Source organism: Hippoglossus stenolepis, chromosome 19 (genome assembly GCF_022539355.2).
Source record: "Hippoglossus stenolepis isolate QCI-W04-F060 chromosome 19, HSTE1.2, whole genome shotgun sequence".
Lineage (NCBI taxonomy): Eukaryota > Metazoa > Chordata > Actinopteri > Pleuronectiformes > Pleuronectidae > Hippoglossus > Hippoglossus stenolepis.
In genome coordinates, this window is record NC_061501.1 from 1,983,548 (window position 1) to 2,010,218 (window position 26,671).

Genomic DNA, 26,671 nt, shown 5'->3' on the forward strand with positions numbered 1-26,671 from the left:
GGTGGAGGGTGGGGGCATCAGCATCATCATCAGCAGCAGCAGCAGCAGCAGCAGCACCCTGGTGGTTGGGTGCGCTCAGGCACAGAGGAGCGGGCAGGACGCAGAGGAGCGACGCGGTGATGCGGTGACACATGTCCGCCTGAGCACGCTCTCACTGCGGCTTCCACTCTCCATTCACCGGGGGTTGGACACAGAGGAGGCGGAGGCTGGACACTGGGACGCTGGGAGACGCTCCAGCAGCAGCGACCACCGGCCACGATTAACCAGCCGAGGCAGCTCCGGAGAGACCGGGGAGCCCAGGCACTGCTGATCGGGGATCCTCTCGGTAAGCTCCATCCTGGCTCCACCTGTCACCACCTGCAGTGTTGTAGTGACTCATGTAAAGATGTGTTTCATACAGCAGTCACAGTGTGGCAACCAGTGCCATCTGTTGTCACTGAGGGAATTCAATCGGTGTTTTACTGTTTCCACTTTACCTTCACATTTCATTCTATTGGCCACAGTGGAGGTGCTGAACATTCTGCCATTTCTGGTGTTTGCATTTACATATATATGTCTTTTGAAATTTATATCAGCCATCAGACATAGTCGGGGCCTGTATGGACAGCTCAGCATTCCCAATGTGAAACCCAATGCCTCAATAATGGTCCACATGGCCTGGGCTGTTTAAATGTAGTTTTTTTCCTCCTTATTTGCTTCAAAGTTTCAGTGAACAAACTTGTTTCTCTTCTCGTGCCTTAGGTAGGCCCATTCTTTAGTCTAATATGTGAACCACAACCAAAATCATGTATTTGTATAATAATAATAATCACCATAATAATAATAATAATAATAATAATAATAATAATAATAATAATAACAATAATAATAATAACAATAAATAATATGTGTTATTATTGTAAAATCTGGGCTGATTCATAGTATTCCGATCATTGAAAATATATTGTATATATTTAGATCACTGTGCTATGTGTAACAAACAGGCTGATAGAAGTATAGTATGGTTGTTACAGTGAAGTTGTATCAGGGATATTGTCTTCAAAATGAAAGCATTTGTAGTCTACTGTAGATTTATATGTCACTACTATCATTCTTAAACTAGAGGAGTAACCGTTCTACTGCAGGGCTTCGAGTTTCTTTCTGAACTTGTCTGAAATTCATTTAGTTGTTGTTTCATGAGAAGTAGTCTATACGCCTGTATACTTATACTAATATTAGTTCGTGTCACTTTGTTGTAAAATATTCATTATTTGAAGCTAAATCGTTTTTTCCCCCTCTACAGTGTGACTGAGGGTTTTTGTCCCCGCGGGGCCGCCGTAGCCATGGGAGAGAACATGTCCAAGCGGCTGAAGCTCATCTCGTCAGAGGCGGAGATGGAGGAGCGCTCGTTTCCAAACCGCTTCCCTGACTGGGACCAGCGGGTCGCCACCTCCAACTCAGGAGCGGAGGTAGATTACAACGATCCCTTTGACGAAGAGGGAAAGGTGAGAGCTTTCGTTTCTCACCATGTTTGTTTTGAAATAACATCTTGCTAACAGTGACAGCAGCTAGCTTGGTAACACAGCTGCACTTGTGGCGTCGTTTCCAAAACTTGTCTCTGATAGTTTTCATTGATGATTAACATAGAAGTACATATGTTAAAAGTGACATGTGAAGGTACTGGGGGCATTGTGGGTAAACTGTACTGACTATAACACACGTCCATGCTAAACGCAACACAGGACAGCTGATGATACACACACAGTGCATGTTGCTGTGGGCTGTTTGGTTTCAGTGTGTCATAGCGAAGTGTGTCCTCAGCACCACGGAGCTCACTGGAATCTGGGGACATTTGGTTTACAGCAACAAATATATCACTTCACGTGTCATTGCTGAGAACTTTTGTTGTACATGGGAAACTTGGAAACATCAGTGTTGTGGTGGAAATGTGCCGTCAGCCCATTAAAGGTCCCATCCCATTAAATCACCTGCAGTTTAAATCCAGTGTCTCTGTGCTAGTTGTTCATTGGCCCCTTGCTACTTTCCAGAAACAATATCATAGTTTTATTTCTGTCATTTCTCCTCCTGTAAAGTCTGATGGCCTCCTGCACTCAGGGCTTCTCTCATTCTGCTTCCAGTGATAAAGCTCTCTGGAATCTGTAGCTCCCTCCCCATGACTATAGATCCTGACAGTTAGTGACCGGCGTACAGGGACCGAGGCTGTCCAGTTCATCAGCTAGATCCACAGGCACAGGCCAATTCCTCCACGACAGAGAGCAGGCTGTCGTCATTACTTTCCATGTTGAGCTGCTGGTTACTGCTAACTCACACACATTCAGCACTGTTGGCTTCAGTAAACACCAATCGATACATGTGACAATTCTTCAATATCATGTTCCTGCAATACACGAGGCTGCAGTTTGAGGACTGCAGTTTAAGGACTGCATTTCAGTATTTGTGCAGTCATAGTTGTCTTGAACACAAATCCATCAGTCATTGTCATAAATTAAGGAGCAACACCGTTTGATAGTACAGCAAAATCTGTTTGTTATTCATACCAACGTGCAGACGTGGGACTTTTAATTTGTAATTAATTTAACTATATACAGTGTGTGTAACTGAATTACAGTATGGGTGTTTTATGGCAGCTCAATTATCAGACTTGAAATCATATCAATAAACAATTTCCCCTCACCTTTTAATACAACTTTGTCAATTAATAAGGGACATGGTAATTTTTACTTTGCATACTCTGTGTTAATATTATGCGTTGAAAAACAGATATCATTGTAACCCTGCATGTCAGCTTGCCTTGTGCCGTTGCAATGCATCTACCGTAACGGCTACAATACGGGGTCACTCCCAAATGAGGTTCATGTGGTTTGACCATGCAGAAATAAATGACAAATTGGTTGACAGCAGTTCAACCTTGTAGCATCAGGGGGCAATGTCACAAAAACTTAGGGTCAGATAAATGCGGTCCTAGAGATACTGCAGCCTCTGGTATTGCAGGAATCCCCTTCTCCCATCCCCCCAAAGCTTTGTTTTTACTGGACACATGTAAATATGCAGAATCCACAATTGATCCGGCTTTTTTGTTCCACTGAGTCTTTAAGTCCTTTTAGATGAAGTTACACTGCTGAAGAGGAGATAACATTAAATTGTTGCTTTGGAAAGCTCCTCAGCTTCTCTGTTATTCCTATGCAGGTTTAAGCAATAACCCTGTGGTAGAACTGCAGCCAGAGCTTTACTCTCAGACGTGGCTACAACGATGGGTCCCTGTGTACCCAGTCTGTGTGTGTTTTTTACTGAGTTATAATGTCTGAGATTGTGCTTTGATTCTTAGTGTGCAGTCAGACTCGAAAGCAGTGCAGTGTTGAAAAAGGAGTTTCACTAATGGATTACTTCAGGGGCTAATGAGACAATGAGAAGGGATCCAGGAAAACCAATTAGAGGAATAGATCAATGAGTTTTGCTGGCTTAGCAGACGTCTAAAGACATCACAGCACTTTATATCAATATGAAAATGAATTTACAAATGTAGAAAGTTATCATGGTCAAAGACACTTAGCTTTGTTCACAGTAATCACAAGGTTAACAGTAGAAATGTAGCATTCTTGTTACAAAGTAATCTACAAGTAGAGCTGGGCGATATGGAAAAACAATAATATAACAATATTGTTTTTTCATATCAGTCGATATTGATATATATCACGATATAAATCAAATAACCAGAAAATATTTTTTTTGCACATTTGTGTTTATGTACAATGTTCCTCATATGTACAAACGTGCAAAAAACTGATTTGACTTGCTTGTACAATCATCCTGTGCCAATGCACGTTACTTATAACATTTCATACAAACCAGTACAGTGAAAAGGTGTATATAATGTACATACTCAGCATTTTTTATTTAATTATTATTTTTTTTCTTTTTTCTATTGCCTTTTTCTGTTTCTTTATTCTCTTGTCTACCTCGTTCTGACCTGCTGCTGTAACAGCTGGATTTGTGTGTGTGTGTGAGAGTGTGTGTTTGTGTCCCCGCTCGTCTCTGTCCCTCTTCACACACAAACTGATAATCACATTCACCATCTAGTCCTATATTCTAAAATAGTTATTTATCGATGATGTCGGATCATGTCTCCGGATCGTTCCTCTCACTTTAACCCTGATGTCCTGACTCTGCGCGTCACGTTAGGTCTTGTGTTGTGTAGCAGGTTTAAACATGTCTCATAAACTCTAGAGAATCAAACAAACATGACGTATGTGTCCTAATAACTTGTGTTTATTGTTAAAGTGTAAAGTGAGCGCAGGTCAGAGGAGTAAGGAGGAAGCAGACTCCAACTCAGACCGGACTTTTAATGAGCGTCTGTCTGATCCTGAAGCAGTGCTGGTTATAATTATTCAACGGTGGACGTAGCTGAAAACACGAATATGTTCAGTCACTGCATCGGTGCAGATTCGTCCACCTCTCTGCAGGAGCCCAAACATTAACACATGTGCTGCTGCTCATCCTCCGCTCTGTGTTGTGTGCAAGTTATATCGCGATAATTATCGATATCGTTTTATCAACCAGCCCTATCTACAAGAAAAGTGGCCTTCCAGGCATTTTATTAGTTGGCATGGTGCCTTTATCCAGTAATGCTGTATGTTTTCTTCCCTGTTAAAAGTAAAGCTTTAGATTTTCAGTCTTACGTTTTACTTCATTATTCTCTTAGCTTTTCTAAACATCCCTTTGTCATACTGTAAAATGTATTCCCTTTCCTCCGCCATCGATCCTGTTGTCCATGAATACTGTAGCAGTAAGTCAGACCACAGAGAACCGAACATCTTGGTCATAATCCTCCCTGTTTGAAGACAGGGCACACTCTTCTCAGGCTCTCTGGGTTTTAGCTTCACAGACTGTTCAGTTGCACCTAACCTTTTAGCCCATGATGCATTGAGTAAAATGGAGAAATCAATTGCAGTTGGGCATTGGCTTGTTGAAGACTGTTTGCACAGGACCAAGTTTGAGCAGATTGACAAACCTCTTCTCTAAGTGGTTCCGGTTAATTAATCAGGCCAGTAAATGGGTGTTAAGTCCAACAAACATCAACATCAACAACAACAATATCCTGCCGTGTGCCGTCCCAGACTCCCATAGGTGTTAGTTTGAGGGGGTGACTCGTAGGAGACACTGAAACCTCTATGGCTGCTGTGATTCATACAGTTCACACTGTAAGCTGACTGTAAATGGGGCCTGTAGAGAATTATTTATCTCCATATCAAGGATTTAATCAGCCTTTGAAGCACTCTCTGACCTATGCTGTTAAGTCTGTAAAGGGTAAATAGAGCCTTGTGGAAAATTACCTTATTAACATAGTGTGTTTCCCCCAAAAAATCCTAATGATAAACGGGTTTGGGTCATAAAATGCCTGTAACTATTAAGCTTCCCATGACTTACAGCACACAATGGACAAACACACCAGCAGGCTTTTTTAGACCCCAAGGCAGATGTAAAGTTGCAGCTTGTTGATTCACTGAAGCTTTTTTGATGAAAATCTTCTCCTTTATTCGATTGAGTCATGAGAAGCAGTATGGGGGGGGGAGGTTGTAGGTGTAATGTGTGTAGGTGACATTAGTTTTTAGTTAATGGTCTGACAGACTCATGCTAGCCTTTTTAACATAAACCATTTTGACATGTGAGATTAGGAAACAGACAAACTGCAGTTAATAGTTATTATTATTCATTAATTGTAATTGATTGCTTCTGCTGCCGTTTCTAAATATGCTCTCTGTCCTCCTTAGGTGAACGAAGCATTCCAGAAGAAAGTCCAGAGTAAGATCAAAGATCTCCTCCAGCAGATGGAGGAGGGCCTGAAGACTGCTGACCCACATGACTTCTCCACCTACACTGGCTGGACAGGTCTGTCACCAGCTCCATGAAACTGTGATGACATGCCAGTTCTATATGTCAGGATCAATCTAGCACTTATCCCCAGTTTAATGGCTACAGCACATCTATTCTCTTTACAACAGGTATTGCCTTGCTGTACCTCCAGCTGCACCGGGTGTCCCAGGAGGCCTCCCACCTGCAGAGGGCACTTGACTATGTGAAGAGGGCCATGAGGATCCTGAATAGCCGCAAAGTGACGTTCCTGTGTGGCGATGCAGGGCCACTGGCAGTCGGCGCGGTGGTCCACCACAAACTCAACAACACTGCTGACAGCAAAGACTGCCTCTCTCGGTGAGTGGCTTCCACTGTGGATGCTGGTTGGGATGTGATCATACACTGTGTATAAAAATGGACTTGGACTTCAGGTCTAGAAAGTGAGGCCAATGCCGTCAGTCAGTTTCTGTAGTTTCTGTAGTTTCTCAGTTTCTTCAGTTTCAAGTCTTTTTCAAGACTGCATGATGTTCACGATGTTAAGTTCCCATTTAGAGTAAAATAGAAGATAAAGGGCCGTATGCATTGAGGCATAAATACCGTGTGAATGACTGACGTCCAATGGGTGCAGGTGCAGGCATAGGTGGGCGTGCAGTTTCATCGAGGTCTCTGTTCATGTGCTTTAAAGTCGGATCATGGAAAGAACATGGATGCTGTGAACAAAATGTGTTGTATTTGTGTTTTAAGAGCATATAAACGACACATTTATCCCTCTTTTTCCAGTATTTGCATGATAAAGAAAGCAAAGAAAAAGGATCAAGTGTGACAGGCATATAAATAATTTAAAAGAGACCTATTTTGCTTTTTCAGTCTTTCCCAGTCCTCTAGTGGGTTGTATGTGTTTTTTGAGAATCTATGTGCATTGCTCAAAATCCCAAAGTCCGCAGCAGAGAGAGCTCTTCTCTCCCACAGTAATCACTTTTCTGTGGGCTGCTGAAACGCCTTATCTTAGATTTGTCTAATACTTCCGCTGCACATCTACGTCACAACACGGGTCATTAAGCTGGGCAGAGATCAGGGAGGAGGAGAGAGCAGCGTTTGCTGTGAGTTAAATTTCGTTTTTTGGGGTTTTGTCGGAAAATCCAAACACTACACATTACAGACACATTTTAAATGAATTACACCTGTATAATTAAAAATAATCGTCAGTGTTGTGTTTAGTTGAAGTGATGTCTGTTCACAGCTTCCTTTCATCCTGACGTACCTGAACTCATCACCACAAACTCCTGACATGTTCGTCGGTGTCTTCTTATGTGTGTGTCACCGCTTTTTCACTGGGAGATTTTATTTTATTTTATTTTTTATTTTTGCATCTGTTGTGTATTAGAAGCATCATCAACCGCCCACTCACTCGCGGTGAATCCAGCAGGGAATTCCCTGCTGTGTTATCACAACGACTTCTCCTGGATTTCTCCGGACTTTTTTACTAGGAAGTCAGGCAGATAAAGTCCGTAGAAACTGTGGAGCGTCTCACTCTGACATCTTGGTTCACACATGCACCTTCTCTGTAGAAAATATGGAGGAACTGCGGAGTCCAGTGCATGTCTGAAAGCAGCTTTTGTGTTCTTTAAACCATATTGTTGCGTATTAAATGGCAGCCTCATCCCTATCAGTGATTCTTGTTTGTTCCTGTCAGACTCCTCCAGCTGCAGAGGTCAGTGCTGAGTCCAGACTCTGAGATGTCAGACGAGCTGTTGTACGGCCGGGCCGGCTACCTTTATGCTCTGCTCTACATTAACAAAGAGATCGGAGCTGACACGGTGGATGAGACCACCATTACAAAGGTAAGACACCACATATTTATGCATTTTTACGATTCCATTAAAGTTGGCTTTGGTCTATTTTTAGTCCAAGTAACATGAAAGAAGGGAAGTTAACTTTGATGTCTTCTAAGTGTGTTTTCCACATTGTCCATATCAATTTATATTCAAATACACACTTTCTCAGTGTTTCACTGTTACAGCATCTCAACCTTATAAATAATGTTGAGCAGGTATATTACATGTAAAAGCTTCTTTATCAAGGTTCTGCTCCTAAAAATTGATGTTGTCAGTCAAACAGGAAAAATTCAGAGTCCATTATCCCATCGTAGTAAACTACAGTAGGAAAGAAAAGGGAGAAAAACTTCCAAAACCTAGTGGTCAGAATTTCATCAGTTTGGGAGAGTATACTCTGGAGGCAAGTATTTAACCGAACCCTATCTAATCTCTGCTCATGACTCTATGTGCCTTTGAGCAACCCTGACTTCACTCACTGATCTCCTGAACAGAGTGAGAGTAGGCTCTCAAACCCAGAACATTTCACCAACAACAGCAAGAAGATGCCACACGGATTTGTCTCTTTCAAGCCCTGTGTGTGCTGGGGGGTTTGTATGTGCTTCATGACTTTTTCTCTCCACCGACCATCTGTTGACCTCCAGATAACCTCCACCATGTTTTCACCCATTTGTTTGTCATTAAGATTACACAAAAACAACTGAACCGATTTTCACGAAACTTGGTGGAAGGATGTGCTATGGGTCAGGGATCCAGAACTGCCAACAATGAGTGTGTGCAATTTGGTGCAGCTTGATTGAATTTGGGGACTGTTGTGCCTTGCTGAAGATATGCACTCTAGTTTACAAACGAAACACTGACCAGAGCTCATGTTCTGCTGTTCTTAGGGTTTTTTATTTAGCCAATATAATGGTCTGCTCAAACAAATTGACCTAGTAGCCGACACTTATTATATATTATGAATATTCATTCAGTCAGTCCATCCTGACTATGCTGGCTTACTTATTCTCAGACACCGACTCAGCTGACATATCTATCCATCACTTTAAACATTTAGATTTTCAGTGTCCATGGGTTGAAATATTTTTTATTTTTTAAGCTACTGCCACAATGTCAACACTGATCACCAGATAATGATTGATAATTTTATTTATTGAGTAAAATCATCATAGTTGTGTGTATTTATCCACTTCAGGTCATTCTGACTCTGCTCACTCTCTTCCTCTATCTCTCTCCTCTGCTCGTGCCGACACACGCCTGCACGCCTCCCCGGCCGATTGGGGAATTTTTGCATAAAATGTGCTGTTGCAGTCCTAATGCTCTACAGTTTGGATTATTAATTTGGCCACAGGTTTAGGCTGCAGTTGACAGATGTGGATATGATTTATTAATGAAGGACGTGTGATCATTTTGGAGCCGAATTAGGACTGTTAAATTGACTGTTAAGATTAGCCTGCATATTGTAGGAAGATTTTATTCTGTGCATAAATCTGTGCTTATTTATAGACAGGACCAAGCCTATAACTGAACTGTCATTGTGGTAGCTGTTGTTAATTTTGTTGAAGGGTTCCCTCTGAAACTTGGGAATGAAAGAACAGAATTTCTTGCCTTTTGTCGATAACTTATTTTTCATGTCAGAAAATGCTTTATTGTTTTTCAAATTGAGTGACATAACCTATTTGAAAAAAGTTCAATATTTTGTTTCAGGGTAGGAAATCGATCAGGACAAAGGTACCTGGATTGAAAATGTGCATAGAAAGGATCCTCAGATAACTTAAGTCATTTTTCTCAGTGAGGGTGTTGTAATAACCATCTGCTCTCACTGAGCGGGGACAAGACACACACACACACACACGCACACGCCCACGGAGAGAAAAGGGACACAAGAGTGGATATTAATCCCTGTACTCACTACTCTTTTCATCATCATACACACATACACACACTGCAGAAACAGCAGGACCAGCTGTCATCTTTGGAAAAGTACCATGCCAAACACCCGAACTGTTTGTGCATGCATGCACAGACATTGACATTGATTTCCTGGGGCCTTACTTATCCTTAACCATAACTACTCGCCTTCTAGACTGTGACAGAAAAACACACACACAGAGGGACCGAAGGGCTAAAAGAGTAGGCAGCAGCAGTGTTGTCTTTAAAAGTGTTTGAGGTATTATTATAACTAATAAAGGACTAAAGATTTTGAGCCTTTAAAGCTCCATGTTGCCTGTAGTACTGCACTCCTGTTCATTTCACCATCTTTTGTCCACAGCAGCATTCTGCAAGCTTTATCGTCTTTTGTCTCGTACCCTGGTGTTGTTCTCTCCGATGCTCTGTGAGACATTTTCTTCTTTTATCAACATTTTTGCTCATGTTTGTTTCATTATCTTACTCTTGAGGGTATTGTGTGTGTGTCTGTCTGTTTCACCTACATAGTTTTGTGCTCAGGCTGGTTATTTGCACTGGATTTTCTTCTCTGACTGACAGCTTGCAGAGTAGGTAGTGTCACTCAGTGCTGAAAAGTAGGTTTTAGAAGTCTGCCTTTTACCATCAGCAGATTGTCTGTTGTTTGGCTTCCTGCAGAGGCTGTGTGTCTGCTTCGTGACATCACTACAATATGAGAAAAAAACAAAACTAGCCTTTGTCTTCTGCAGCACAAACCAGAAGTCAGTTATCTCATGGGACACGTGCCTCATGACTCGGTCTTGCTGTTTCAGCAAGTATAACACATAATTGATCGAAAATCTTTTACTGTTTATTAAGTGTTTGTCATTTTCTGCTCATACCACAACCTTATCTCAGGAGCAATAATCAAACTTAAAAATTAAAAGAAATAATAATGTGACATTTATCGTGATAATTATTGATATCAACTGATGTAAAAATATCTTTATCGAAATATTCATTATTTAAATACACCTTTTGAGATGTCCTGCTCAGGACCAAATAGTTGGACAGATGGACAGCAACAACATTATTTATTTCTCCCCCTGCTTTGAGACTGAGGCACACAGTGCATTAATACCGCTTGGTAATTTATTCAGTATATATTTAGTGTTTGCTTCGGGCTAGAAGAGCATGCGGAACAGCATTTCTGTGGTGAGACAGACGATGTTGGGAACTGTTACTGTCAGTCAGACTTGTGTGGAATCTGATCAGAGGGCTGCTTTGTTTCAAACAGGTGAAGTTACCAACCATAAAAATGGATCAAAATCAGCTGAGTTGAATCAGACCAACGTCGACCCATTACTCCGCCAAACTGAACTGTAAAAGTATGAGGTCACTCACCAGCAGCACTCCAGCTCCAGCTGATGTCAGCATATGCTGACAGCACTGACGCACTATGAGTCTGAGACTCTGTCGCTCCTGTCATCAGTTTGGATTTTGTCCTGACTCTGTTCACTTTACAAGCAAATAAATAGCCTTAACACTTGATTCAGTTAGTTATATTTAATCTGAAAGGCCAGTTGTGTACAGAGAGATACGATTCAGCCTCCTCAAACCTCTTGGTGCTAAATCCCACCAGCTCTGGTTGGTTTCCAGTGATTAATTAGCACAGTAAACAGATTAATTTCCCCTGAATTCAATTTCCTCCCTTTCAGAGAGACGGCTGATTGCTTATTGAGGTGTGTGTTTGTCTGTGTGTGTTTCTCTCACAGTCTACACAGCACACGTTGTAAATAATTAGTTGTAGGGAAAAAGTAGGGAGCATTTGAGGTGAACAGATTGAAGTATAGATGTATGAGTGAAGGAATTTGTAAACGAACAAGCTGGTTATTAATCTGCTTTGTCATGACGGAGGTATTGCAGCTGCACCTACTCTATCTTGCATGGGGACAAATTAAACTGCTGACTCAGAACCCCCAGCCCCTACACCCACACATGAATATACATGCAGTGCACACTGTATATGAACCAACCAATAAAGTAAGGCAACAATCTCGACAGAAACCTGGATGAAGGTTTATTAAAAACATCCGCAACACAACTCTAAAATGTGACAATTAAACCAGCAACCAACCAAACAGAAACCCCCTGTCTGGTCCTCAATCCACGAGCAACAGTCCTTTTTCACTGCAGCCATTTTGAGATGATATAGATGATACATACTGTTTTGTTTTACTAATCATACAAATTATAATTCGTCATTTATGTGATTAGTAACACCTGTGTTTACCGAATGCATCATGTCAAAATTGCTGCTGTGATTAAAGTGCATTTGTAGACCGATTAAATCCCAGCAGCGCGACTAGACTGTCAATTTGAAGGATCGGACAAATGCAGCCGACAAATGTGCAACGGAGGCTAAACCAGGTGGACCTGGCATGATTCATCGCGCTTTTGTGACAAAATGTTTTTCAAAGAGGTAATGGCGGCAAGAGAGGCGAAAAACGTTGGAAGAATATATTATTTAAATGTTACTACTCAACAGAACAGTCAACAGAACACATGTAGAAAGCATCAACACATCTTTTCAACCTTTTTATTCAACAGAAGAACTTTTTCGTCAGTAAGGGTAAGACAAGCTGGTGAAGCAATAGGAAGACCAGATGTTGGTTCGACCAAAGCAGTCTACGCACACAGTCTTTGACACAACCTTCCTAAACCTGTACCCAAACCATTTGCTTCCCAGGCTGAATTTTGAAGTTTGGCACTGTGCCTCACAGGTTGCATTCACTAGATGTAATCAAAGAGTGAAAAGAAAAAAGTACTGAAGGCTAATTTATTCTCCCCTTAGGTATGTCCATTTCAAACAATGTAACAGTCACTGCACACATACTTCAATGCATCCTTACGTTGGCATGGTTGTAAAGTTATATATCCACTAGAGGGCAGGGCAGCGTTGACAGTTTCTGACCACAACAAACATTTAGACGGAGGAGGAGGTTGTGGTAATGCACCTGGGTGACGTAATATAATTTAAATGCCTGTATTCTCTTACCTACTCTTCAAGTCTCACATCAAATAGTTCCACCATAGTTGAAATTACTTCCCCCGGTGCACACAATGTTCAAATTGCCATGTATAGTTGGTAGCGCTACACATACCTCTGCTCATTCATGTCAAATGTTGGTCAGTCAAGAAGAGATGATGTGTTCCCGTGGTGGTCCCTGTTAGTGGTCCCTTGTAGCTGCGGTTCTATGAGCCGTCGTTTGTAGTTGCTGGGGTATGTTGTCGTGATTGTTCCACACAGTCCAAATAATTCAAACTGAAACACAGAATTCAACGGTGTCCTGGCAATCAGCTATAGAATCTTGGGTCCAGAGTTTTTGCCTTTCACACATGCACAACACAGTGGTAGATTCCCTGCTCAGACCTTTTCACAACAGCAACAGATTTTTTCCGCAGGATTCAGGTGATGGATGCTGCAGCAGAGAGAAGCAGCAAGTCACATTTTATTTCTGCTGTGTTTCTTTTTTACAGCACATTGACACTTACATCGGCTTCTATCACCAGAAACTCTCTTGACATCTTGGTCAGTGTCTTCGATGTGTATGGCTGCGTTTTTTCAACTGCTTTAGAAGCATCATCACCCCCCCACTCACTTGCCGGGAATTCTGCGGGGGATCTCCTGCTGTGCTCGTCTCTTCCAGACTTTCTGCAGACTTTATACTGGGGTGCCAGGCAGGGAAAAATAACTCAGCAGGCTCTAGCGCGGACATTTGCGCTCACACATACACGTCCTCCGGAGGTCAGTGCATGTCTGAAAGCAGCTCAAGTGTTCAAATAATATATTACATTTGGTGACCCTACTGCGGCATAAACATGAAATAAAACAAAAAGAACAAAAACTATTATGGCTCAAACATTGACCCCAAAACATATGTTTTATCAGTGAGCTTATATTAAGCCCACAGAGAAAATGATCTTGATCTCTGGCTCCTCTTTGTAGCTGTTCTCTTTAACATTCTCAGCTCATTGCTCCTCTCAGGGCTTGCTTGACCTTTTCATAATGGGAGCCACTGATGCATGTGTATTGGTCTCAGTTATATGGACTCAAATTAGGGTCAAGAATGTTTAGAACTTGAACATGAATGTTCACAAATAATTTCAGCCAGACCTCTGTACACATACAGCTCTATTAGGTAAATGTATTACCCACAGGATGGGCAAAATGCATATAATTCCACGTTTCCCAAAATGTTGATTAGAGGATCTCAGAGACCTGCTGCAGTGTACATCAGAACAGCAGCAGATATCTTATGTACACTGCTTCCTGACCAAAGCACAGCTTTAAAACAGCTCCATACTGTATATGGTGATTATAAAAACTGTTAGGGCAGAAAAAGATTTGACATCCCACGTCTGGCCTAACAATGCTTGTGTCGCAGTTGCTCCAGTGAGTCAGATACAACGTGACAACCACACACTGTGGACATCACAACACCAACAACAGCCTCCTTCTGTCTGCCCAGCTAACCGCACCAGTAGAGCCAATAATGCGGCGTTGTTGCTACGAGTGATGTGTGAAACAACACCCAGTAAATCCAGTTTGGAAGGCAGCACCAAGGCCTCAATCAGTTCCGTTAGTTGGGCAGAGAGAAGGACACTGTTGTTGCTGCAGTGATGAGTTACTGCGACACAATCTTTCTCTCAATAGTGTTTAGTTAATATGAATATATTTATTTTACAAGGAGGTGTTGGTTAAATGTATTTTCCGAGATGTTTTGTTTTTCTTGTTTTTAATAACAAGAGGCATCAAATCAAGACACTAGGGGAGGGTAGTGTTTTTTCATTCACAGGAAGTTTGGAAGGAATTAAGGTCTTAAACTGTATTAATGCCATTTTATAATGACGTCATCATAAATCTAAAGTGGATTACTACACTATATGACAACATTTTCAAACTTCTCAATGAATGTAATTCCCACCATAAGATCATAAATATTTGTTTTTAATGTACATAAGCTATAGATTGTACACAGAAGAGAGAGTAGAAGAGAAGATCTGCATGTGAGAGAAATTTATTCAACACAACTCATGCGTATGCACACAGCTGCAACTGCAGCTGAAACTGAGGTCTGGTTGTTTGTGTGGATGGTAAAAACTTTATGGACAATTGCACTAGAGGGATAGACCTAGAGAGCACAAGACAGCTCTCCAAGGAATCAGTGGAGTAAAACACTGACTTAGAGATGTCTTATGTTATAATGAGAAGTGTACATTTTCTGGTTCATTGTGAAACTGTTGCAGGACAACTTAGAGTATGGCGGAAAGCAACATTCTAGATAATTGATAGGAAACACTGTCATATGATGGGGAATCATTTTCTGATCAATATAATATTCAGTGTCTTTTTATGTTGAATTTATCTGATCCAAAAGTTAATCACTTACCCTCCCATGTATCATCCACAGAAGGTTTAAAGACACACACACACACACACACACACACACACACACACACACACACACACACACACACACACACACACACACACACACACACACACACACACACACACACACAAAGTTTTCTGTGGATTTTCTGCAGGTTGAACACACTGATGTTCTGTCAGGTTATATTCAGACCAGTCACTTTCCCTCACAAACCCTCCTCTCTCTCCAAATTCCAGGTGGTGACAGCCATTGTGGAATCGGGGAAGACCATGTCAGCAGATCAAAAGAAGACAGAACGCTGCCCCCTGCTCTATGAATGGCACAAAAAGCAGTACATCGGTGCTGCTCATGGCCTCGCAGGAATCTATTACACACTCATGCAGGTAAGTGACAGGAAGTGGCTGAATGGGCCGACTGGCTGGTGGAAGGATGGTTGTTTCTTCTGTCTGAACAGCGAAGGTTTAAAGACATTGTCACGCAGCTCAGATAAAAGTCTGACCAATCTCCAGTTGCTAATAAAAATTGTTTAGTATATACGATTTTTTAAAGGCCACAAATGTGGAGGAGTTGTTGAACTTGTGATAAAGAGAAACATATATAATAATAAGATATTCTTATTCTCTTGGTAAAGGTCTCCTTCATTTTTGATAATGTGTCAAAATGTTTAGGATGGAATAATTCCAATTTATTGTTTAGCTCATAAGAAAATGGGTGAATAAGCCTTTCACGGACAACTCAGTATCTGTGTTTATGTTTGCTGATTTAAAAACTTTTTTTTAAAGGGTAAATGTTCTGTATTTCTAAAGTGCTTTTCTAGTCTTGATGACCACTCCAAGTACTTTACAGTACAGTTCACAGTTACAGTACAGGTCACTATCGCTATCTCTTTCCCTCTATAAATAAGCAGACTTGATCACTATAACCGAATTAGTAAGCTTTTTGGTCCAGCTATGGTTTCCACTATGTGTGTGTGTAAACTTAGGGTGTGTGTATATATATATATATATATATATATATATACGCTCCTAAGTTTGTTGATTTCGTTAATTACCGTTTGTTTTTTTGATACTTTGAACTTGGACATAATTTAATTACTATACGTTAAGCTACCAATTGACTTGAACTAGACGTCAGGCCACCTCATATACACACATTCACACCACGTGCAAGCATTCATCCACCTCGTCTCTGCAACGGGACCCGCAAGCAGTTCAACTCTCGGTAAGAAGACAATAAATATGTGCGTGTTGGAAGTTTCGTATGGCGTTTGACTGGCTTTAATATGAAAAGGAGGAACCATAGCCAGAACAATCTGTATAGTATCTGCCCCTACAAATCCGTATGGGGTTGGGTTTGACTTTCTTATCTTAAACCCTTTCAAATTTAAAATTCTCCAGGGATTCAGCTTCAGTATTTGATAAAAGAAAGAAATCTTTTGGTTTTGATTGCTGGACTCATTCCACTATGAATTCCAGCAAGTGACATGAATCAGTGGCTCTGTGGTTTAACACCAGTGTAATGTCTGATGTTTGGAGGGTCTTTTTTGTCCTGGGCTGAGAGCCAGTAGAGCTGTTAAGTCCCACAGCCACACATTACAGAAGTGCTGTTGGCTTCACTGCATCGGTTCTTTTTTGAGATCAGGAATGGAGGTGGATAAAGTGGATATTCACTATGAATTCTTCTCAAGGGATTAGCCCCAAAGTGGTGTAAAAGGTAACTCTGCCATTTAGATATTTTTAAGCAACATCAAGCGGCAGAGAGTAGAGGTGTGCATCTTCACTAGCCTCAAGATTTGATCGATTACGATTCAGCAGTCAACGATTTGATTCACAATCGGTCGATGCATCTCGATGCATGTCAATGTATCATATCCACAATTTTCTATATTACTGCAAGGTGGCCCACCTGGCCCCCCTTGCCACTGCATTGAGCCGCATTCCTCCGCTGGTCAACGAGTGATTCTGCTCCTCTGATGTTTTTTCTAATCACACACTTGTAGAACTTATCTTTATAAAAACCTGATGATAAACGGGTGTCCCTTCTTCTGTAACAAGTTAAAACACAGCGTTATGTCGTAATCTGCAGGAAGAACTTCTGTCTGCAGGAGTGTATGTGTCTGCTCGTCTCTCTTGCTCTTCGCACACACATTGATAACCACATGTACGTGTCGTAATCACTTGTGATTAGTGATGGAGTTTATTGTTAAAGTGTAAAGTGAGCGCAGAGGGGGAGTGAGGAGGAAGCAGACTCCGACAGGAGTCTGACACGGGACGATCAGACCTTTAATCAGCGTCTGTCCTGAAGCAGTGCTGGTTATAATTATGCAGATGCAGAGTCATCCACGTCTGCATCGCAATGCTTCTAAGAATCAAGGATTTTTCCACACCTATAGCAGAGAGTAGAGTGAGACAAAAACAATCACAACTGGATAGGAGCTGAAACTGTGAATCAGTGACCTCAATCCACACAGTTCATTGTGCACTGTTCCCTAATGTTCTGAACTCCTTGTTACTGGTTAATTATATTTTATTAATGCGTTGCTCTGAGGGTGTGTGTTGATTAAAAAAATAATCCGATTTATTTCTCATATCATTTTAGAATGCTGCTTCATGGTTTTCTGATCATAAAGTCTGAATTTGAACGGGGGACACTGTGCGCGGTCGGCCTCTTTAACCTCTAAGTCACCAGGATGCCCCATAAAATGAGTTCAGGTATCTTACTATATAAAATGGATGCGCTGACCTAATGCCCACTTGTCACTGCTGAGTTATGTTCCAGCTCTGGCTCGACTGGGCAACCACTGACCACCCACTGCTATTCAAACCAGTGTGACTGGTAATGTGACTGGATATGTGACTTGAAAGTCTTACTCATGGCTCACGTGTAGCCTTTGTCCCGACTTCTCAATCGATATCACCAGGTCTATTTTTGCGGGAGCATTGATGCATTAAAATTACAATGTCTTTAAAAGTTTGTGTTTATTGACAGGTAACAAAAAATTCATATTTACCAATGCATTACATTTGCTAGTGATTTTTTTGTTTAGTTTCTTACAGCAAAATATTTTTTTCTTGATAGTTTGTTTCATATTCAGTTAAGTCTTTTAACTGTCTGTTAGTTACCATATCTAGTATAAACTAGAATGGTGCTCTGAGAGCGCATACCTCTGTCGAGGCTAATGACCTTTCTCGCCTGTGAAAAACATGAAAAGAAAAATCCTGGATTTTGCTGTATATCAGGATCGGCTTCCGAATTGAATGAGTTCCCACTCCTTCACAGTTTAGTAGTTTTGTGAAATCCTCCTAACTAACAAACAGACAAACATAACCTTTTTGGCAGAGGTAATTTGCTGACAATTATTTTTTCTTATAAAACAAATGATTATAGGAAATACTTTCTGAACAATAGTGGAAACATATCTACAGAGGAATGCTCAGTTACGTTGTAACCTTGGTTCTCTGAGTGATGAAACTATCTCCCCAACTCAAAGGCTGCTTGCAGACATGTGTCAATCAAACTATCAACTGCTTCCACACCAACTCTGGTGTTTTATAGGTAAACCATGCAAGCCAGTGTGTCTTTTTAAGAAATATCCGTGCATCTCGACAGCAGGGGGATAATTCCCTTCACATATGGAATATGTAACAGAGTGGAGCCATAAATAGTCTGTATACGGTAGAGAACAGCAATCACTCACAGCAACCAGAATTCAAGAAAACCACCTCAGGGGACATAATGATTAAGGGTCAAGTTTTGGTCGATCAGAGATACTATCAATTTAAAAACAAAAATGAAAAATGATTATCGAAGAGCTATCAAAGAAATCAAATGTTGTTCTGAGAGGCCACATGTGAATGCAGAGTGAAATGACATGATAGAATTTAGATGTAGCTTAACGGCTATTCCACACCCATCATGCCGTTGTGAAGTGCTCTGGCTGATTGATACTCTGAACATGTGTAACTCAGTTTGTCTGTATAACTGATATGGCATTAATGTTACTACATCATCAGTCTCTACGATCTTTATCATTTGCTCAAGTCTCTTTCCCTTATTTTTACTCTCCTGTTCTGACTCAGTCCAGCCTCAAACTGCCTCAACATGATAAAGATCAAAAGAACGAATCCCATCATGTTGTCCAAATAGGATGATAGAATAGAACTGACTAATAAGTAAGCTCTCCTCTCTCTTCGTCCCATTTAAGCCAGAAGCAAAGGTCCAAGCAGACATCCTATCTGAGTTGGTGCGTCCCAGCATTGACTATGTCCGCCACAAGAAGTTTCGCTCGGGGAACTTCCCATCCTCCCTGAGCAACGAGAGCGACCGCCTGGTCCACTGGTGCCACGGAGCACCTGGTGTCATCCACATGCTCATCATGGCTCATAAGGTGAGACAGGTTTACGGTTTGTAGTGTGTGGTTCACATCACACAGCACATGTGTGAACTCGAGCACAGGAATAACGCTGGTCCCTCGTGGCACGGCTCTGCACTAAATGGACAGTGTGTGAAGTCACCGACATGTTGAAATGTGTAGAATGTTTTTTGATTATTTTATGAGACACCGACATTATCTTGTCATTGATGTAAGTGACAACAGTTTATTGAAAAGCTACATGTGACTGACTGAACACCAACTCTCTCATTTCAATATCCTGGCTGCGCGCGACGCACGCACGCACACACACGCGTTTGTACTTCTGTCTTAGTGTGGACACTCGCACTCGCCCCTTACCCTAACCTTAACCATCATAACTAAATGTTTAACCCTTCCCTAAACCTAATTCTAACCCTAATCCTAAAACGAAGTCTTAACCCTTAAACAGCCCATTGAAAAAGTGAGGACCTCACTCTGTAGGGGCTATGCTTAAAATGGTCCTCACAAATATATCAGTACAGGAACACACACACACACAGCAGTAATGCTTTGTAGGCTACTTTGTTCTCTTCTTGGCAGTTATGCAGCCACTTGGCATCTAATATGCTGCTATTCTAAGGTTTCTCATTCCTCTCACTAATGCAGAGGCTCTTTGATAACACACAGTGGAAGACACTATGACTTATCACTGTCTCACTATAAACAATTCTTGCTGCAGGAGGAGCTTTTTAGTGGCTGCATTTATTTTATCAATGGAAAGTTTCACATTAGCTGTAGCAACTGTAGCTTCTATGTACAGTGTTCAATAATGTGTTGTAATTTTTTTGTTATTTATTTTGTTATATATTTATAATATTTATGGTTAAACTGTAGAATATCAAGCCTAATTACATTTCTTACACAAACACACATACACACAATGGTTTCACAGCTGACAGTGCATTTCAGACATAAGGCTTGGTTTTATCAAGGGAACTGTCGGCAGAGCTCAGAGACAGAATCTTGTCGGGGAAAGACAAAAAAGAAACTTCTGCTGCATTGAAAATTTGAAGTATTTGATATTTAACTTTCCGTGAGCTAGTGGAATAGTACATTTTAAGCACCCACTGTGTCCACGTTAAAACAGAAGCTCAATCGTCAATAACTTGCATATTCTGCTACAAGAAATGGACTTAAAATACCAGAATTAAAAGCACAGGCTCATTTAGAAAAATACATTTAGTGACTGTGGGCTTGAGAAGCCTTTGTGGTTTTGGTCTGTTTGTTTTGGTCATTCGACTTTCTTTACAGAAAAAGGGTATTAAAAACAAATTGTGTGGTTATTTGATTTTCATTCTATCTATAAATGTTGATAGAAGGCCTTTTCCATTTTCATGGTCAAAATGGAAAGTGAGAATAAAAGATTGTTTGATTTTCATTTTGTAAATCAAAATAAAATGTTGACTTTGGATTACATATCATCATGGATAAAACTGACAGAGAATATTACTTTGTTTCCAGGTTGTACTTTGCCAAGGAAAATAATTACCATCGATGTCCATTAGTTTCAAATCAACACATGTCTGCATGGCATACATGTGTTGATTTGAAACACCTCTTTTTCTGTTGATTTCAAATAACCAATTGTTTTTTTAATGTCCATATCTGACAATTATATAATATCCTGAAGATACATTTCTTCACACGTGTCTGATAGGTAATCTGTGAGCTGGAATATAGAAGCATCGCTCTTAGATTTATTAGCTACTAAATAGTCAGGTCTGACAACACTCAACTGACACAGATCTCATGATCTTGTGCCACACATGGCTTTTCTCTCACTAACTTTTTATTGTGACCTGCTGAGCATGAGCTGAGCAGACCCATTGAATTGAATGACTATATACTTTAAGTGGCAGTAATGCAACTAATGGTGCCTAACCTGCTTTTAACCAAGAAGAAGAAAGTGGACAGTTAGAGGAACGAACATGGTCATTTGTTCAGTGTTATGAATTTGTCAGGTCTGTCAGTGTAAAGTCATTGCCACACACATTGCCACAACATACTAACATGTATGTTGTGGTTGTTACAAACTGCTTCTCTGTACCTGGTTTTATTCAACTTCAAATGTGTCTGTTTAGATCTTCAAAGAGGAGAAGTACTTGAAAGAAGCTGCAGAGTGTGCAGAGGTGATCTGGCATCACGGCCTGCTCAGGAAAGGCTACGGCATCTGTCACGGCACCGCGGGCAACGGCTACAGCTTCCTCACTCTATACAAGATCACCAAGGACAAGAAATACCTGTACCGGGCCTGCAGGGTAAGACAAAGCATCAGCCTACATATGTGGAGCTTAACCCAGGAAAAAAACAGGCTTCTTAAAGCTGATTCTATAATTTTAGATATGAAAGGGACAACTTGATAATATCAGATTTGGGATCAGCCTCGTTGAATTAATATCCTGATTGTGTTTCACATGAAAGTAATGTGGGAGACAATTGAGTTGATCAGTCTTATGGACATGGGCGATGGTCCAAAAAATGTATTTATGCTCCAACCTTAAATCTAGTTTCTGTTTTTTGATGATCTGATTCCAGACATTTAAAAAAAAGATTAAATAGAAGACAAACTTGTTAGATATCTTTGGGGGTTAGGGTTATGGATTATTGAGCACATTTTGAACTGTACCAATTTATCAATTTACTATTAAATCTACAACACAATAGGGTTTACAAGTAGATAATGTAGGTGTTGGTTTCTAAAAAAGATTGTTAATTTTGATCTTTTTCTTTTTCAAATTGGCCATCAACAATTGCATTAGTGTATTATGCCAAATCAGTGGAAGTACTCTAAAGCAGTTAATATCAATTAACAGTAAAGGTACATGGTAACTTACTAAGAAGATAAAAAAAACTATGAGATGCATATGTTGTTTGTTTAACAGCCTCATAACCTGCTGATATCATTATTTTACAAAGCAATATTATTTCATAGTTTTCTGATGGAAAGCAGCCTTCACACAAGTGAAGTGTAAAATGAATTATGTCTGTTATGAAAACAGCAGAAACACATTAATAATTACATTTTCCTCACCATTAGCTACTCATAGCCTTAATGGTCTACATACTATTACTTGATATTTTTCATACAAGTCCCAAAAATCTCATCAATGGGGCAGATATGGTGCAGTGGATGTGCTGTTGTCAGCAATAATTTAATGAGGTAATTATTTGATGTATAATGTTCCTCCTATTTTCCCAAACACATAAAGATGAATGTCTATAAACATGTTCTTACATTTCTTTAGTTTGCTGAGTGGTGTTTGGACTACGGCACCCACGGCTGTCGCATCCCAGACAGACCCTACTCTCTTTTTGAAGGTAAGAAATCGTTATTATTATTTAACTATTATTCAAATTTCCACCAGAAAGACTTAATCCTGCTGCGTCATTTATCTTCACTTCCTGGAACCTCATCTTTTAAATGTATGTTATAGCAGACCTGTTGTTTGCGTTGCGGACATTTAGTCTCTTGTCCATTCGAGGCCAATTATACAGCAGACTGAGTAAGGTAGAGTGGACTCACACCTTGCCACAGCAGATACGCTCCTCTGTGTAGAAATAAGTGTAGTGTATTAAGGACCTAAAACACCTACAAAAAATATCAATGTGTGAAATGTTTGACTCGTGTGATAAAAGAAACCAGTCAGACTGTAAACAGTGTAGGGAGAACAGAAGACAGTCTGGGTCTCAATACCAGCTGTCTACACCAGAAGCCCTACATATTGTCCTTTTCTCCCAGAGGCTTCATCATCATAAGGCAATAGCTGATGGACTCTGAGACGCCCTGGCACTAAAAGCTTTGTGTTTTTGACTTAATAAGGTTTGAATAATATTAGTAAATGTAAATTATAAGTAATCGATGTGTTTCTCCTCCTCAGGTATGGCAGGGGCCATCCACTACCTTTCAGAGATAGCGAGCCCTGAAACCTCCTGTTTCCCTGCCTTTGAACTTTGACCTGGCCACTGACAGAACTGAGGGCGGTGAAGGGGGACAGGGACAAACTGTTTTACTGAAACACTGAGCAGGGATATATTTGTGTTATAGCTTTCAACTGTGGTCATCATTGATTAGTTAACAAGCTGGACTGAAGCTGAATGAAGATGAGACTGTAACTGAGCAGAGTGCAAATCAAAGAAATATCCAGAAAGATGAAGGGAAGATTATTTTTGGACAAAACTACAGGTTGAACCTTTTTTTCAATCAAAGCAAAACAAAAGCAGCAAATGGATCGAGCAGGACGGTGTGGATTGATAATTCTCCTCTTCAGGATGGGCACCTGCTTCCTGTGGGCCTATCATAGGAACTATGTGGGTCCCCTGTCGTCCTCCTGCAGTGTACGGTGTTATAGTAAAGACATGGACCCCATGAGCCCCCTTCACACCCGTTAGAGTATTGCCAGGTGGCACAGACACAGAGGAACACACTCTAAGCCCACAGCCTTTAATATCGTTGCACCTAGGCCAAGAATGAGGGTGTGTGTCTGTGTGTGTCCGTGTGTGTCTGTGTTTGTGTGTACTTGTACTTTTGTCTTTGTGAGGACCAGTTTGACTATTCGACCCTACATAGTGAGGACATTTTTGCTGGTCCTCACAGTCTGCTGTCAGAGGGCATTTAGGCTAAAACAGGGTGTAAATGATGCCGTTTCGAGTCGAAATTGAACGTCGGGACTTGCAGACACTTGGATGACACCACAGGAGCAGTATGGAGGCATGTTGTGGTTTTTTTGTTGTTTTATTCCGTCTGAAGAAGAACTCACCATTGACCTCAATTGTATTGGATTCTGCTCTAACAAAATTTACCCCTGAGACTCCAGAAGTGTTTTGTAGACTCAAACACATGATGTGGATGTAACACTATTCCAGTCACATGATTGGTTCGATGCAGCGCTATTGTCATTACCATTGGCTGTTTTATGTTGTCTGTCAATACATGGATGGAACAAGTTCTATCGATGTTGTATCGACCAAGTCTTTTCTATCGAGGAAAAGTTATTTCGCGATAATTCTCTTTATCGTTTTATCGCCCAGCCCTAGGTGAGGGTTAGGCTAACAGTTGGGCTCTGGCCTCGTTGTGATGGTTAGGATAAGGAGCTAGGCATAATGTCAATGAGTGTCCTCAGAAAGATAGAAGTACAAGTGTGTGACTGTGTGTTTTGGTATCTCTGCCTCTGCATGCTCACTGTTAATGCTTTTTGATCCCTCATATCTCAGTGTCAGTGTGGTGATTTCTCTTTCTGTATTTGTAGCTGTGCTGTTGCAGTTCTCTGGGTATTTGTCACATTGTGGGAAAGTGGGGGAAAACATTTCTCTCATCTTTCATTCTATTGAGAAACCAGCTTGGTGTGGAGATGACTACACATGAGTGTGAAGGCTGCTGGGTCCCAACGTAAAGAAAGTCAAACATTAACTGTCAGTTTACGACACTGATCATCTGGGGATGCTATTCAGCCTCGCTTGCTAACATTAGCACAGATTCATGCAGCATTACTTTTTGCGTGTTATTTGCATACGTGCTGAGTCATGAGCAGATCGTGCACACTCACTGTTGTGTCTGTTCCACATTATCCAACAGAGGGCAGTGTGATTGACGTCTCTCCTTTAAGGTTTCCAGTGGTGGTGACAACAATTGCTCATATTGTCAAAACTCACAATTTTCACTGAAGAAGAGAGTACACAAGTCAAAGCAAACGCATGAAATAAGTTTGATTTAAACTTGCAATATCCAAAATACCTAAATCAAAATACAGTTTAACAAAATATAAACTGTGATGTTGGGAAGAAGCATGGGATCTTTGGGGTTCCAAACCACCATTGCCATTATTGCATTCAGCTTCTCCCAGTTCAGATTTCTTCAGTGTTCATAGTTCAAGACATTTGAAGTAAAAGTAGGACTGTAGGTACTAGGTAAGCTTCTAGCTTACAGCATGCATTAGCATTAGCTTTTGCTTTGTTATCAGTACATTTTGAAATAAATACTTCACTGGTTGGTATTGTTACACATGATTTTGGGTACAAAATATTATGACGTGATGGATTTAATTTTTCAGCGAGGAAGAGTCAAGGTAATTTCACAGGTAAAGGAACAATCTTTAAAGTTTTGCAACCATAAAATGCTAATCCTGTTTTGTTTTTCGCAACTACCCCTCACTTAAGTTCCTTTTCTCACTTCTACTGATCTAATGCACATGAACAGCTGTAGAATCTGACATCTGGTGTGTGCCCGTTCATGGGGCTCAGTTGAAGCATATTGGCCTATAAATAATTAGGCCACTAATGAAAGTTAATATGAGCTGAGACAGTTACGCCCCCAACTTAACTATTTTGTTTATCACATAGGAACAAGACAGGAGGCAGGGTGTACAGTATGCACAGTCTTATTAATAGTTAAGATTGTTGACTCAAATACATGTTGGTTCTGATCATTACATTAGTGTAACACCACTGGAATATTATGTAAGGCATTTTTTTACGTTTTAATTTAATTTAGTCAGCAGACATGATTAGACCCACATTAACACCCAAAGTAAAGTTAGAATTGATGTGCGCTTGTATTTTTATGTTTTTATGTTAAAGTGTGTGATTTAAATTAGGTCATTACTTTTATTATACTGCTTTTATTCATCGGCCTCACATCAGGCAGTTGAATCAGTTGAGTTTAATCAGGGCTGTGTTATAGCTTTGCCTAAAAGAGACATGGTGCTCTGTGTTTAGATGGTTGCCATGGTTTCAACATGGAGTTGAAATTACGCCTGTACATAATATCCAATAATTCCGACAGCACATGAATGCACATAAATGCCTAATTCTCTTGCATAGATCTTGTCATGAATGTCATTGCATGAGGATAATGTGACATGTAAAACCATGTCGGTGTTTCCAGGTTCCCTGGTCCTGTTCAGTGTGTTTGATGGTGAATCGTGTCCTGGTCCCAGCAGAAGGGGGCATCAGTGGAGATGTGTTCAGTGTTTGACCTTTGCCCCCGTCTATGTTTTGGATTTGAGCCTTGTTGTCATGATATGAATGTGTATGTTTCTTCTTTTTTTTCATTAAGCTTGTTTGTCTTAATTGTTCTTATTACTTTCTTTTTGGCTCAGACAGTGGGGAATAAAATGAATAGAGCACCTGTGCCAGTCATGTCTTGATTTATTCGTATTATTTCACCTAAAATTAATGAAGATGGTCATGTGTGGTCATCGGTTTCTCACGGGCAGAAATAAATTAATTAAATATCAAAC

The 26,671-nt window shown here is 40.6% G+C and overlaps 1 protein-coding gene across 1 annotated transcript; it reads left to right on the plus strand.

Moving 5' to 3' along the window:
* On the plus strand, positions 1 to 26,559 carry lancl2 (LanC lantibiotic synthetase component C-like 2 (bacterial)). The gene is made up of 10 exons (XM_035142720.2): positions 1 to 325; positions 1,283 to 1,484; positions 5,769 to 5,886; positions 6,000 to 6,207; positions 7,544 to 7,691; positions 15,259 to 15,405; positions 19,227 to 19,409; positions 21,518 to 21,694; positions 22,682 to 22,754; positions 23,315 to 26,559. Exons 2-10 carry the CDS (start codon positions 1,323 to 1,325, stop codon positions 23,389 to 23,391), a joined length of 1,293 nt encoding a protein of 430 aa, XP_034998611.1. The 5' UTR covers positions 1 to 325; positions 1,283 to 1,322; the 3' UTR covers positions 23,392 to 26,559.
* The last annotated feature ends 112 nt before the right edge of the window (positions 26,560 to 26,671 follow it).

Coding starts and splice junctions, on each gene's coding strand:
- lancl2 (XM_035142720.2), top strand. CDS start 1,323: ATGGGAGAGAACATGTCCAAGCGGCTGAAGCTCATCTCGTCAGAGGCG. Junction 7,692..15,258: donor ATGAGACCACCATTACAAAG/GTAAGACACCAC, acceptor TCCAAATTCCAG/GTGGTGACAGCCATTGTGGA. Junction 15,406..19,226: donor TCTATTACACACTCATGCAG/GTAAGTGACAGG, acceptor GTCCCATTTAAG/CCAGAAGCAAAGGTCCAAGC.